The following is a 15,277-nucleotide window of genomic DNA, read 5'->3' on the forward strand; positions in this document are numbered from 1 at the left end:
GGCAGAGCCTCGTGCACACCGGAGCGCCAGTACCGGAGCCTCGGCTGCCTGGCCCTCGGCTGTCAGCCGGCCCCTCGGGCTCTGGCCGGTGGCGTGAGTCGCTCGGTGCTTTGAGGGCAGGTGCCGTCCGTCGGACCTGGAGCGGTCGGCTGTCTCTTCAAGCCATGATGATCTGTGTGGAGGAGGACGGGCGCCCCGAGCTGGCCGCTGGAGTGCGGAGGAAGAGCCCAGCCGCCACCTGACCTGGCACCGCCTACGCTTCCGCCATGCGCACTTGGTACTGGCTTTGTGATACTTAGAGACCCTGGCGTTTTTCTATCTTACCCCGTGTGAGAACCTTTTCACGTTTTATAGAGCAAAGACAAAGCAGTTACTCTTCATATTGCAATATCTGTGTTTGACTAGGAAGAATAGTATTTTTATGGAACATTTACAAAAGTATATTTTTTAAAAAAAAAACAATAAAAAATCGTGTGTGGGATCAGTGCGGGAGGGAAGGAGCGACAGCGTGAGCCCGCAGCTGTGAGCCAGGGTTTCTGTCCTGGGGATGGAGGTGGCATCCCCAGGTGTCCAGCAGGGTCTCTCGTGCGCTGGCTTCTCTGCTGACAACAGGAAGAGATCCCAGCTCCCTTGGCCGCTGGCAGAGGCCGCTGCCAGGAGCCGCAGGTGGCCGGGCAGCGCTAGGGCCACCTCCCACTGGGCCTGGGCCAAGCTGGCCACGCCTGCCTCAGGCAGGATCACCCCCAGCAGGGCGCAGCCTGGGGGCCAGGCAGGGTCTACCTGGGGGGCATCAGGCCAGAAAACACTCGCCAGCACTCTTTGTGTTCATGGCATAAATTATTGCTGTATTTTCAAAAAGTTTAAATAAACTGTTTCCGAGCACCGCGGGGCCTGGCAGTGGCTTCCTTCCGAGGTGTGGGGGTCGCTGCCTTCCTCTGCCACCACGTGTGCTGGCCTGCTATGCCTGCGCCTGGCTCTGCGGGCTTCCCACTCTAGAGCACCCGCCCAGCCGCCCACGCAACCCTCAGGGCTCCCGAGTCCCTCTTGTCCCCTAGTGTTGCCGAGCTGCAAAAGCTGACAGGACCATGCTGGCCATGGGCAGGTGGCGGCCGCCTGCCTTGGTGGCCCTCCCTCCATGCCAGGTGCGTCCAGAGGCAGGCCTGTTCTGGACAGTTTATTCTCCCGCCTGTAACTCAGTGGGTGTTGGTCCCTGGGCTTGGGAAGCACAGCCACCGTCAAAGGTCTTCTGGAAGGCACCAGGGTCTGTGGGGATCAGCAGCCTGACTGCCTTCCCACTGCCTTCAGAGGGGGAGAGACACAGCACCCCGGGGTGTCCACTGGGCCGGCCAGGTCAGCCTCCACTGCGGGCCCAGGCCTGCCTGTGCTGACTGCCACAGGAGCTGTCATGGGGCCTGACCCCCAGGCCCCCGAGGCGGCGTCAGGCCCGGGCTCAGCAGGTCCTGACTCAGCAGCACCCACGGCCCACCGCCCACTGAGGAGATGCCGCCCAAGGTTCCCCGCCTCAGCTGCGGAGCCATAGCACCCGCGTGGCCACTCCAGCATGCTGCTAGGGCCGGGAGGGGGTCGGCACGGTCCCCAGGCACCACTGCCTTCTGGGCCTCGGCGTCTAGGAGAGCTGGAGGAGGAGGATGCCCCAGGTGAGGACAGAGCAGGGAGCCAGGCAGAGCTGCGGGAGCCTTTCTAGTCCCAGCGGCACAGCCGCATGGCCTGCACTCCCCGGGTGGACATGACCGCGGCCTGCCACCTGTAAGGAGGCTCGGTTGAAGAGAGCCAGAGCACCCGAGGGAGCGGATGGCCACGCGGTGGGAGGTGCCGCCACGTGCAGCTGCAGCCTGGTCATCATCCTCTTCTGGACAGTGGGCCCCAGGGGAAGGCCTGCCCGCTGCCGGGGCCGCAGAGGCCCATGGGTGCCAGCCTTTAGGGCTCCAGGACCAGGTGGGTGGCCACCCCACATGCCGGGAGCATGTACACCTGCAGTGTGCCTGCAGGTCCTGCCCTCCCCAGCCTCCAGCTGAAGCATACGGGGCCAGTCACCCCTAGGGCCCTCCCTCACCAAGGCAGTAGGACAGCATCCAGCTGAAGGTGCCCCTCCCGTCCACCCCCTGCCGGCCTGCCCCACAGTGCCTCCATGTCTGGAGATCTCAGGGACTCGGAATGAGCCATCCCATCTTGGCAGACTGACCACGTGGGGTGGGGGAGCCTCAGTCTCAGAAAGCAGCGTCCCCTTTGCGTTCCGAAGCCAGCTGGAGCCATGGACCTGCAATCCATACTAGCGGGGTGCATGGGAGCGAGGCCTGGACTCCACGCACCTGTCGGCCCTCGGGATGGTTGTCAAGGGAGACAGGAGGGCCACCTCAGGCCTCGGGAGTCAGTGCTGGCTGCAGCCATGGCTGGCATGGAGCTGCTGGGACCCAGGCCCACCCTCTCTGGGAGTTCTGCAAGCTGGTCCCCCTGCACCCTGACCAGTGCGTGAGGATGCGCACACAGGAGCACCCCAGGAGCCCAACTGCTGTGCCCCGAGGGCCCCGGGTGTCGGGCCAGGCTGGCAGTGACTTGCCTTTAGTTTCAGATTATGCAACAGTGTGGGCGTTTATAGCCCACTTCCTAGAAAGCACCCCCAGTTCAACAGGTACCTGGGAACTCCACCAGAAGGGGTCAGGTGGCCAGAGGTTCAGAGAACACGATTTCCTGAGCACAGGCCAGACTCCCTTCCCTGGCCCCAGGGACAGCGAGTAACTGCCTATAATTCCCGCCTACAGGTTGGGGTTTCCCCGTGGCCTCGGGGCGCAGGGACGCAGCCCATGGTTTGCAAGCTCTAGCCTGTGTGCTCAGGAGCTGCAAGCCTGCACAGGTCTGCTCGGCAGCCTCACTTCCAGCATGTCCTGCCGCAGCGGCCTCCCTGTGCACCTCAGCCCCAGCGTCTGATGGAGAAGGAGAGGGAGGCCTCCCTTGCCCTTGAAGCACCCGGACTGGCCACAGGCTGGCCAGGAAAGGTCTGTCCCTGAGCTGGCCCACCCCAGGACACCAGAGGTTCAAACCCATCCACAGGGGCCTTGAGGAGCGACAGAGTCCCTGGGACACTTCAGTGGACATGGCCCACGAATGCGGCTCTGCCTGGGAACTCTTGGAAGCAGCAGGGCACCGCTGTGCAGGGTGCCAGGAAAGGCCCAGAGTGCCCCGTGCAGAGCCCAGGCAGAGACTGTGAGAGGGCGTCCTCCACTTGACCCCTCTGTTTGGGCTTTTTCTCCAAGCGAAGAGCTGTCTGCAGACCTGCTTGCCCTCAGAGAGTCCAAGTACTAAACCCCAGGGCCACGTGGAGATGCAGGAGATGCCTGCGTGCGTGTGTGCGTGCGTGTGTGCATGCCCTGGGACCTGCAGCGCTGCCCACGTGTTTCCCTGTATGCTCTCAGCAGGTCTGGTGAGGGGTGAGGGACAGGTGAGTTTCTGCTGGGTCCTCCCTGGTCTTCCTCGGTGAGTGTCCACCCTGTGTGCACTTCTACCCTCTTTGCGAGGACGCCGGTCACTGGATTAGCGCCAAGCCTGACAACCTCCTCCTGACCCGGTGACATCTGCATACCCCGTCTGTGAATCTGGTCTGCGCACAGGAGCGGGATAGGACTCGGCATCCTTGGAGAACAATCTCAGCCCCCAACACTGCTCCGTTTGTCCATGTTAGAATGGGAAGTGTTGGTCTTCGTTCTTGCTGCTTCTCTGGCTCCCGTGGTGTTTCTGGAGCGCCTGCCCCCCAGGCAGAGCATGACTGAGACCTGAGAGTGTGGCCTCCCCCTGACCTGGAGCCCAGGGACAGAGGCGTCCTGCCGAGAGGGTGGGCGATGACTCAGCACGCAGCACCCAGGCGGGGCCCACCTGGCCCTGGTGCGCTCAGGCCACAGTCAGCCTGTCCAGTGGGAACTGACAGGAACCCTGGGGACCCTGCAAAGGGTGGGCCCAGGGGCTGGCTGGGACAGATGGACCAGCTGCAGGCAGGCATCGTCCTTCAGGAAACCAGGGCTGGCCTCCCTCTGTGGCTTCTCTCAGGGCTGCTGCTAGCGGGGCATGGCGCTCCCCAGGTTTGGGTCATGAAACCCTGTCAGTGTGAAGACGAGCAATTCAGCCGATTGTGCTGGTACACACCAGTAATCCTAGTACTTGGGAGGCTGAAATAGGAAGAGGACAGGTTCAAGGCCAGCCTCAGCAATTACCAAGGCCTTGTTTCCAAATTAAAACAAAATAGTAATATTAAAAGAGAACTGAGGTGTAGCCTGGAGGTAGAAAGCCCCTGGGTTCCATTCCCAGCAACACACACACACACACACACACACACATGCGCGCGTGCACACTCAGAGCATTCAACAGGGATACAGATACAGGTGTGTGAACATATACATGCATAGAATATCATGCAGGAGCTATCGTTATATTTACTGTGAAACAGACCCAAGAAAAGCACACACGCATCACGTAAGAAGGATGAAAAAGAGCCGTGGGGGCACACTTGTCATCCCAGCATTCGGAGGCTGAGACTGGAGGAGCGCAGTTCGAAGCCAGCCTCAGCTACTTAGTGAGGCTCTCAGCAACTTAGTGAGACCCTGTTTCCAAATAAAGTGTAAAATCAGGCTGGGAGTATAGCCCGGAGGTAGAAGGCCCTGGTTCCACCCCCAGTACCACCAAAAAAAAAAAAAAAAAAAAAAAAAAAACCCAAAAGAATAAATAATAGGGCAGGGGCTGTAGCTTGGAGGTCAAATGCCCCTGGGTTCCATCCCCAGACCAGAAGAAAGAAAGAAAGAAAGAAAGAAAGAAAGAAAGAAAGAAAGAAAGAAAGAAAGAAGAAAGAAAGACGGGCTGGGTGTGTAGCTCAGAGGTAAATGACCCTGGTTCCGTCCCCAGTACCACACACACAAAAGAAGAATAAAGAAGCGCCCACATAAACGGGCTCTGACAACTTCTTCCTTGGTCCTGTGACCTGGCCCCAGCTCCAGGCTGCACTTTGGCGTCTGGTGCCGGCAGGCTGGGGCTGGAGGGCGGGTGCCTGACTGCAGCAGGCCATCACCCAAGGTCCCAGACGTCAGGAGGGGCTAGGCCTTGGGCACCTGCAGGCCTCCTAGGAGGCTGGTGGGGAGGGCTTCCAGGAGGCCCAAAGCTGAACCCCAGCCCTCAGCACAGTGACTGGTGCTGCTATGGGAGGCTCTGAGCGCAGGAGAGGTCACCCTCCCCGCGGGGGCTACGGGAGGCAGAGAGGCAGGCAAGGAGGCAGGCAAAGAGGCTTCTCTCCATGGGCCTGTGGGGGCCGGCCGGACACCGCCATGAGTCACAGCTGAAGAATAAGCCTGGACAGCCAGGATGTGGCAGTTCCAAAAAGCCCTAAAGCTTCCCTCTGGGGTGCTGTGCTGCGGCTGACTTCTCTCAGGTGGGCTTGGGGCCTCCGGCTCTCTGGGGCACTCCGTAGCCCCCCATGCAGGCCAGAGCGCTGAGCTGGGCGCTAGGGGATAACCTGCAGGGCTTGGCCTGGAGCCGCACAATGGGCAGGTGGGACCTTCATGGAGGGAGGGATGGCTCAGCTCTGCAGGTTATCAGCTTCTTTGAGGGGGGAGAAGACAGGCTACAGAGAGAAACCTTCGAAGGTCAAGCAGCAGGTGAATAGGCAGGCAGGCACGTGTCCTCTGCCACCTCTGCGCGGCACCAAACCCCAAGCAGCAGAGACCTGCACTGCTTACCTGCAGGGTACCAACCCCGTGCTCCTCAGCTCCCAGAGCCCTGATTTTTTTTTTTTTTTTTTTTGGTAGTACTGGGGATTGAACTCAGGGGCGTCCTGCCTTTGAGCTACAGCCCCAGCCCTATTTTTAATTTTTTAGTTTGAAGCAGGGTCTCACTAAGTTGCAGAGGGCCTCATTATGTTGCTGAGGCTGGCTGTGAACCTGCGATCCTCCTGTCTCAGTCTCCCAAGCATCAGGATCCCAAGTGTGCACCACCATGCCCCGCAGAGCCCTGGGTTTTTCACCCCCAAAGCAGGGTCCATTGGTCCCAGCTGCTTGCCCTGCCGCTGTAGAAACACAGCCGCTGATGACACATGGCCCCTGCCCTGCTGTCTCCCATCACCTCCACCCTCATTTCAGCCCACAGACGCTTTCCAAGAGAACCAGGCTACCAGGTTAAGAGCATCGCCGGGGCCCAGGCAGGAGGGCCAAAAGTTGAAGGCCAGTCTGGGCAACTTAGCAAGATCCTGTGTCTAAATAAAAATTTAAAAGGGCTGGAGTGTAGCTTGGTAAAGCTCTTGTTAGTGTGCTAGAGGCCAGGGCTCCCTCCCCAATACTGAAGGGACAAGAAGCGGGCCGGAGGCAGGCCCACACCGCCATGGCTTCCCCGGCCCTCTGCAGCCAGGCCCGAAGTCCTGAAACACAGGAACAGGAGTCAGACACAGGGCACCCGCTCCGTGGCTGCAGCCGCAAAGGACAGGAGGAGGCAGGCTGGCCGGGTCACAGGGCTGCCCTCTTATCACCCTCCCATGAGCTCCAGGACGCGGGGGTCCCAAGCAAAGGAGCTGGTCTGGGCAGACTTTTGAGCCTGGTCCCACAGGGCACTCCTCCAGGCCGCCCGCCCAGGCCGGCTCGCGGGCTGCCGTCCACCCTGGGCCGCTCAAGGGCTCCTGGGCTTGCGGGGCCCCGCGGGAGGGACGGCCGCGGCAGGTGGCCTCGGCCCGGGCGCCCCTCGCGCGGCGTGGACCCTGGCCGCCCCTTGCGCCTGCCCCTGCGCTCTGCCCTTCCATCGCGGCCGTGGGTGACCCGCGCACCTGTGCTGGGCGTGGCCTCGGCCCCGCCCCGGCGTGCCGCGCGCGGGTTGGCCGAGGCGGGCGCTATGCTCCTGGCCGGGCCCTCCCCGCACCTGCCCGGGGCGGCCCGGGGGCGCCGCAGACGCGCAGGGCCGCCGCGGGACCATGCCGCGCTCCTTCCTGGTGAAGACGCAGCCCAGCCACAGGGCCCCCAACTACGGGCAGCTGGAGACGCGGAGAGGTAGGGGCCGCCCGGCGCCGCGGGGCGGGAGGGGCTGGGGCCGCGGGGCCGAGCGCACCTGGCCCAGGTGAGCGGAGGAGCTGAGCGGGGCCGGGGTCCTTCCCGGCTGCGACCCGGCCGCCGGGGGCGCCGCCCCGGGGGACCCAGCCCTGCCTCCGGGCTGGGCTCCGGGCTGGGAGACGTTTTCTAGCCCCCGAGTCTCCCTGGACTCCTTCCTGTGAAGTGCTGACCCCTCACTACTAGTTAAAGGGGCCTGGGGCGGGGGGCTTAGGAGGGTCCAGAAGGACAGGCCATGTCCACGCTCCTTTTTTCTTTTCTTTCTTTCTTCCTTCCTTTTTTTTTTTTGTGGTACTGGGGATGGAACCCAGGGGCATTCTACCTCTGAGCTAAACCTCCAACGCTATTTTATTATTTTATTTTGAAACAGGGTCTCACTAAGTTGCAGAGGGCCTCACTAACTTGCTGAGGCTGGCCACGAACCTGTGATCCCCCTGTCTCAGCCTCCCAAGTACTGGAATCCAGTGTGCGCCACCATGCCCGGCTTGTTTACACTCTTAAAGAAAGCTCACTGGACCACCAAAGTCATGCATCTTGCCCGTTGGTGATGAGGGAGAGGGGCCAGCTGGGGAAACCTGGGGAGGGGTGGAGGCCCAGGGGATGAGAGAAGAGGACGTTGGCCCTCAACCTGAGCTTCCCAGGGCCAGGGCTGGGTCCTCCACACAGGTGCAGGGACTCCAGCTACGCACACAGGAAAGGCTTGCCGTGGAGTCAGGGGGCTTGCCTAGCTGGGCAGCTTCTTGGGAGGAAGAGCCCCAGGGTGGCTGGGGGTACAGAGGCCAGAACATCTCACACCCTCACACCCATGAGATCTGCCAGTTCTCCCTGGACCAGTCTCTGCCACCAGGGGGTGCTGCCCTGGATGTGATTCTCAAGTGGGCATTTTGAAATCAATGAGTCACCACCAACTTTTTTTTTTTTGTACTGGGGATCGAAACCAGGGGCATTCTACCTCCAAGCTACATCCCCAGCCTTTATTACTTTTTTTGTTTTGAAACAGGGTCTCACTAGGTTGACAAGAGTCTCACTACTTGCTTAGGCTGTCCTCAAACCTGTGGTCCTCCTATCTCAGCCTCCCAAGCGCTGGGATTACAAGCGTGCGCCACCACGCCCAGCTACCAACAACTTTTTTTTTCGGGTCTGGGGATGAAACCCAGGGGCATTCGACCTCTGAGCTATACCCCCTGCCCTGTTTTTTGTTCTTTATTTTGAAACAGGGTCTCACTAAGTTATGGAGTGCCTCACTAAGTAGCTGAGGCTGTCCACGAACCATGATCTTCTAGTCTCAGCCTCCCAAATGCTGGGATTACAAGCATGCGCCACCACGCCCGGCTTACCGACAACTTTTTTAAAAAATAGGAGGCGGGCATGGTATTGCATGCCTGTAATCCCAGTACTTGGGAGACTGAGGACTATTGTGGGTTGGTGGCCAGCCTCAGCAACTTGTTAGTTGTGTGTGGACACCATGGCTGTGCATGGCCCTGGGGGGTGTGGAAGGCAGCCTCCCCACCTGTTAGCGCTCCCTCTGCCTCCTCTCCCTGGCTCTCCAAGGGCCACATGGCTCTGGGGACTCTCTTTGTGCCAGAATGGCACCCCAGGATAGACCTGGGGTGCTGAGGTTTGTGGGTCCCACTGTCTGCTTAAATAAGTGCCTTTTCAAGGCAGCCAGAGAACTCCTAAACCAGGAGGGTACTCAGAAACCCCTGCACCAGGTGTGGCGGCACACGCCTAGGATCCCAGTCCTCGAGGCTTAAGAGACCCTGTTTCCAAATAAAAATATAAAATAGGTCTGGGAGTGTAGCCCAGAAGTAGAAGGGCTTCCAGGAACCCCAGTACCACCAAAAAAAAAAAAAAAAAAAAAAAAGACTAAAAAATAGGACTGGGGGTAGCTTGGAGGTAGAATGCTGTTGGGTTCCATCCCTAGTACTGCAAAAGAAAAAAAAAAAAAAACTAAAAACAGGGGGCTGGGCGTGGTGGTGCACACTTGTAATTCCAGCAGGCTGAGACCAGAGGATCATGGTTTGCGGACAGCCTCAGCTACTTGGTGAGGTCCTTTGCAATTCAGTGAGACCCTGTTTCAAAAATAAAAAAAAAAACTAAAGCCAGGTGTGGTGGCGCATGCTTGTAATCACCACGCTTGGGAGGCTGAGACAGGAGGATTACACAGGTTCAAAACCAGCCTCAGCTACTTAGGGGGGCTCTCAGCAACTTAGACCCTATTTCCAAATAAAGTATAAAAATAGGTCTGGGAGTATAGCCCAGAGGTAGAACAGCCCCTGGTTTTACCCCCAGTACTACCAAAAATAAAAAAATAAAAAAATAGCCGGGTGTGGTGGCGCACATTTGTAATCCCCACATTTGGGAGGCAGAGACAGGAGGATTGCGCAAGTTCGAAGCCAGCTTCGCTGGCTTAAGAGACTCTGTTTCCAAATTAAAAAATATAAAATAGGTCTGGGCGTGTAGCCCAGAAAAGGGTTTCCGGGAACCCCAGTACTACCAAAAAAATAAAAAAATTTTAAAAATTATAAAAATAAAAAACAGGGCTGGGGATCTAGCTCAGAGGTACAGTGCCCCTGGGTTCCATCCCCAGTACCAAACCAAACCAAACCAAAGCTCTCTCCCAGAAACCTGGGCTGCAGGAGGCCCGGGACGGCAGTGTGTGTGCCACGGCAGCCAGCACCCTGGCCGGGCTCCCTTCCCTGCCTCTGCCTCTGGGGTCACAGGTCCCACAAAACGTCTGAGAATGCGGGACGGCGCTGAGCCTGAGAGAGGGCGCGTGGCTCCTGAAGAGGTGCCGTGTGGGCGCCCAGGCTCCAGAGCACCATGACCCTCGCCTCCTGTCGGCCTCTGCGCCTTCCCTGCCATGGAGCGATGGAGTGGGTGTGGACCTTCCCTGGCTCCCACCTCCCATTCCCTCATCAACGCTCAGGACTGTCTCTCCCTCCCTCCCCTCCTTCCTCCCTCCCTGCCTCCGACCCTTCCCACAGCGTCCATCTGAGCTTCACTCACAGCCTTGGTTTTTTTTTTTTTTTTTTTGGTGGTACTGGGGTGGAACCCAGAGGCTTTCTACCTCCGGGCTATACTCCCAGACTTTTTTTTTTTTTTGAAACAAGGTCTCATTGAGTTGCTGAGAGCCTCACTAATTGGCTGAGGCTGGCCCTGAACCTGTGATCCCCCGTCTCAGCCTCCCAGGTACTGGGGTTATAGGCTTGCCGGTGCGCTCTCTGGGTTGTCTCTCTACCCAAGGCCTAGGCATGGAGGTAGAAATGGGGCCAGAGACTTATCTCCACACAGGAAGAAAAGCAGAACGGAGGCTGGGGCGACTCAGGCCTTGGGGAAGCCAGGATTTACCTCTTACCTGCATACTCAGCTCCTATCGGGGCTCCTGGCAGTGTGTGGGTCAAACACGTGGTGTGGTCGCCCACAAATCCAGGAGCCACAGCCCCTGGGCGAGACAAGCCCGGGGCAGGTCTGCGGCCACCTAGGGGAGCATCGGCGGTGGAGCGTGTGTGTGCATGTTCCCGGGGAGTGAGGGGTGCTGCGGTGACCGCGAGGTGACGGGCGCTCATCACCGTGGGGGGGGGGCTGAGTGATCCTGCGCGGGCGCCGGCGTCCATGCACACTGACCTCATGCTGCTGCCCGCGGGGGTCTCCCCAGAGAGGCCCCTGTGCCCCGCGAGGCCTGCGTTGTGCCAGTGGACACCGGGAGTCCCGCCAGTGGCCTCTTCTTTGGGTTGTTGTTTGTTTTGTGCGCTACCAGGATCAACCCAGGGGCATTCTACTTCTGAGCCACACCCCAAGCTCTATTTTACTTTCTTACTTAGAAACAAGGTCTCACTAAGTTGCTGAGGGCCTTGCTAAGTTGCTGCGGCTGGGCCTCAAGCCTTCAATAGATCCTCTTATCCCAGCCTTCTAAGTACCGAGATTCAGGATGCACAACCATGCCCGGCTTCTCTCTCTCTCTTTTTTTTGCAGTAGTGGGGATGGAACCCAGGGGCATTCTACCTCTGGACTACATCCCCAGCCCTATTTTTAGTCTTTATTTTGAAACAGGGTCTCACTGAATTGCAGAGGGCCTCACTAAGTAGCTGAGGCCGGCCGTGAACCGCGATCCTCCCGTCTCAGCCTCCCGAATGCTGGGACTCCAAGGGTGAGCTGGAGCTCCCGCCTAGACTCTGGGGCTTGCTTCAGACCCCTGTGTCCTCACTCCCGGTTGCAGGATTACCCCCATGTGTCCCCATGTCCGTCTCTCTCAGGGTGGGTCTGAATAGCGCGGGTCTGAGCCCTGGTCCTTCACGAGTGTCCCTCTTTGGCCACCGCTGGCCTGTGGGTGTGAGCATGGAGCACCCGCCTCTGGGACTCCATCCTCGTCCGCAACACCTACTCTCTCCCCTCTGCCCTTCTAGAAAGCCATGGCACCTGCTCTGCCTGCGGGGGCCCGGGGGCTCCGCCACACCTCCCAGACGCAGAGGCCCCTTCCGCACCTGGTGAACCTGCTTGCCCCCAGGACCACGCCTCCGCCGTTGCCTGCATCTCCCCACCCCTCCTGCCTTGTGGGGAGGAAGCCCTGGCTGCCGCTGGGCCAGAACCCCCAGAAATCAGCCAGGTGGGCCCCCGGGCTGGCCGGGTGCCCAGCGCCCCCCTCAAAGACAGCCTGAACTGCCTCAGCCTGCCCCCGCTGCTGGTGCTGCCCACACGGTGGCCCCCCCTCCTGTGCCCAGATGGGCGCGGGGCTCCAGACATTCTGCTTGGGGCCGAGGGCACCGCGCGGACCTCAGGCAGCTTCAAGTACGGCCCCGGCCACAAGCCCTACTACGCACTGGCCAGGCACCAGCAGCAGCCCTGCCACGTACGGAGCGGACGCGCCTTCGCCTGCAAGCTCTGTGACAAGGAGTACTCCAGCCTGGGCGCCCTCAAGATGCACATCCGTACCCACACACTGCCTTGTGTGTGCAAGCTCTGCGGAAAGGCCTTCTCCAGACCCTGGCTGCTCCAGGGCCACATCCGGACCCACACAGGTAGGAAGGGCCCGCTGCGGGTCTGCACACCTGGGCAGAGGAGCATGGTAACCCTTCCCTTATGCCGGGGGCACAGTCCCGACCCACGGAGTCGGTCCCAATCCCAGTGCCCCAACCAGAGCAGTGCCTCTGTTAGGACCGCAGCTCCTCTACGCAGCTCTGCCCTCGCCCCAGCCCCCACTGGAGGCTCCTGTCCCCCACTCACTAAGCCACTAAGCCACCTGAGGCTGCCAGGGCTTCTCATCTGAGCACCCAGAGGCCGCAGGAGGGCACTGGCAGAGGTGGGGAGAGGCGCCAACCACCCTGTACTCAGGACAGGCGCAGCCAGTGTCCTCACCTGTGAGTGACACTCCGGCGTCCCCAGCTCTGGCCCCGGGCTCTCAGATGCAGCCAGCTTCTGGAGGGGAGGAAGGGTCCCTCACTGAGGCTGTGGACGCCTAGCCCAGCCCTCTGTGACACCACCCACCTGCCCCCCTCCACAGGTGAGAAGCCCTATGCCTGCCCCCACTGCAGCAGGGCCTTCGCCGACCGCTCCAACCTTCGTGCCCACCTGCAGACGCACTCGGGCACCAAAAGGTACCAGTGCAGGGGCTGCACCAAGGCCTTCTCCCGCATGGCCCTCTTGGCGCGGCACGAGGAAGCCGGATGCTGCCCCGGCCCCTGAGCGGCAGCCGCGTGCCCCCCGGGGTGACCAGAGGAGCCAGGAGTCCTGGTGGGGGCCCAGCCCCGCCAGAACCAGGAAGTCCAGTGGGGACTCTGGAGACCTCGTCGAGTCCCATTCAGAGACTTCACCCAGGGAGACACGCGCCAAATGAGAAGCGGCTCCATCGTCTTGCGCTTGGCCTGGCCTCTGGTCCTGTTCTTCCAAGCGTGAGACACTGCTGGGAGACTGGGAGATGGTCGCGGGTCCTGGACGGCTGCTGCTGTGATGCTCACAGGGCCGCCGGGGCCCCCTGAGACTTGAAGCGAGCAGCTTTTGTCTACGGTGAGCACCTCAGAAGACACAACTACCTCTCGGCCAGCCTCACCGCCTTTGGCTGGGGGTCTGGGGCAAGCCGCTTCCCCCCATGCATGTGCAGGCCCGTGAGCACCCGCCCTGTGCACACCCCCCACCTCCACAGACCCCCAGGACAGAGCGGGACCTCACCAGAGTGCCCTGGTGGATGGTCTGGGCCCCACCTGTCCTGCTCGAGGGGGTGCTGCCCCAGGTGGGCCGGCCTCGGGGAGGAGTGCCGGGTAATAAAGAGCCTGCTGCACGCTCGGGGTCCTGAGTCCCCCGCCCCCTGGCTCTGTGGAGGCCAGCCCCAGGCAGCCTCTGGGCAGCGCATCCTGGGTGGCCAGGCCTCCTGGGCAGAGGGCGGGAGACTAGGTGAGGGGATCACACCCAGGGTGTTGTGGGGCCCCCTGCGGCAGGCAGCACTGTGCCTTCCTGGAGCTGGGGGGTCCTGGGAGAAGGACTTGGATGGACCAGGGATGGGGACGGCAGGCACCTGTGTGTGATGGGTAGAACCCCCCAATGGAGGAGAAGCCCGGGCTCCAGCTCCGCCCTGGAGGTGATGTCCAGGCCTGCACATGGAGGCCCACAGGCCCAGCAGCGGTGGACGGAGGAGGAGCGGGTGGGTGGCTATGGGAGAGGCACCTGCTGCCCCAGAGAATGGTCCACCCGCAGCCGCCGGACTGTGGCGCCGGCTGTGGGACACGAGTCAGGTGTCTGCGTCCTGATCTGGAATAGAGCCGTGTGGCCAGTGGCTGAGCCTCCCTCTCACCCCCGGGCCTTGTCCAGCCTGCTGAGAGGACATTCGGGAAGGTTGCTGAGACCACAGGCACGGCGCACATCTCAGCCCTTCAGCTGCTCTGGGCGCCTCTTCCTTTTCTTTCTTTCTTGGTTTGTTTGTTTGTAGTACAGGGGGTTGAACCCAGGCACATGCAATTCCAAGCTACACCCCCAGCCCTTTTTATTTTTTATTATTTTTTGGGGGGTGTGTATATGGTATTGGGGATGGGGCCCAGGGAAAATGGTACCTCTGAGATACACCCCCAGCTCTAATTTTTAGGGTTTTTTTGGTGTGTGTATGGTATTGGGGCTCCTGGAAACCCTTCTACCTCCGGGCTACACTCCCAGACCTATTTAATACTTTTTTATTTGGAAACAGGGTCTCTTAAACCAGCGCAGCTGGCTTCGAACCTGCGCGATCCTCCTGTCTCCGCCTCCCAAGCATGGGGATTGCAAGCGTGCGCCCCACGCCCGGCTCTTTTTTTTTTTTTTTTAATGGGATCTCCCTGAATTGCAAAGCCCTCAGTAAGTAGCTGAGGCTGGCCGCCAGCCATGATCCTCTGGTCTCAACCTCCCAAATGCTGGGATTACAAGCATGCGCCACCACGCCCATCTCCATTTTATTTTATTTTATTTTATTCTGTGGTACTGGAGATGTAATCCAGAGGCTTTTCTACCTCCGGGCTATACTCCCAGACCTATTTTATACTTTATTTGGAAACAGGGTCTCACTAAGTTGCTGAGAGCCTCACTAAGTAGCTGAGGCTGGCTTTGAACCTGTGCGATCCTCCTGTCTCAGCCTCCCAAGTGCTGGGATTACAAACATGTGCCACCACGCCCAGCTCCTTTTTATTTTAAAAACAAGGTCTTCCTAGGTTACTGAGGGTCTTGCTAAATTGCTAAGGCTGGCCTCCAACCTGCAATCCTCCTGTCCTGGCCTCCCAAGTACTGGGATTGCAGTCGTGTGCCACTGTGCCCAGCTTCCAGGCCACACTTGGCAGCAAGTGGAGAATCTGGCCTGGGCACCCTGGTCAGGCCTTGAAGGGCCCTAGATGGCCAGCTGGATGGACATTTCAGGGGTCTCAGGGACATCCTAGAGGAAACTTGGTCTTGACTTGATCTTGGACGCTCTGGACCAACCTTGCTGAGTAGGCCACCTGGGGCAGTGGCGGCTGCACCCCCCAGTCTGAAATGACCACTCTCATTTCCCGACTAGGCCCCCAGGCTCCCTGTGGACAGGCATGCACCACCAAGTGCCCACAGGCATTCTCTCAGTGCCGGAGGCCAAAGCCCCATGTCCAGGCGGCCTTCAGCAGCTGTACCGTGGCCACCTCGCAGCCTCAGGTGGCTGGTGTCCTGCCTCTGCTGGCTGCAGCAGCAGCCTGGCTCCACCTGGGGCT

The 15,277-nt window shown here is 60.1% G+C and overlaps 1 protein-coding gene across 1 annotated transcript; it reads left to right on the forward strand.

Annotated features, from left to right (window-relative positions):
* Positions 1 to 6,952: 6,952 nt before the first annotated feature.
* SNAI3 (snail family transcriptional repressor 3) lies at positions 6,953 to 12,767 on the forward strand (the record flags this gene model as incomplete). Its single annotated transcript, XM_080702321.1, has 3 exons — positions 6,953 to 7,028; positions 11,492 to 12,103; positions 12,586 to 12,767. The coding sequence occupies 3 exons, from the start codon at positions 6,953 to 6,955 to the stop codon at positions 12,765 to 12,767; spliced, it is 870 nt and encodes a 289-aa protein (XP_080558447.1).
* Between the last annotated feature and the right edge of the window lie 2,510 nt (positions 12,768 to 15,277).

The sequence above is a fragment of the Muscardinus avellanarius genome, assembly GCF_963383645.1.
Source record: "Muscardinus avellanarius genome assembly, chromosome: 10".
Classification (NCBI taxonomy): Eukaryota; Metazoa; Chordata; class Mammalia; order Rodentia; family Gliridae; genus Muscardinus; species Muscardinus avellanarius.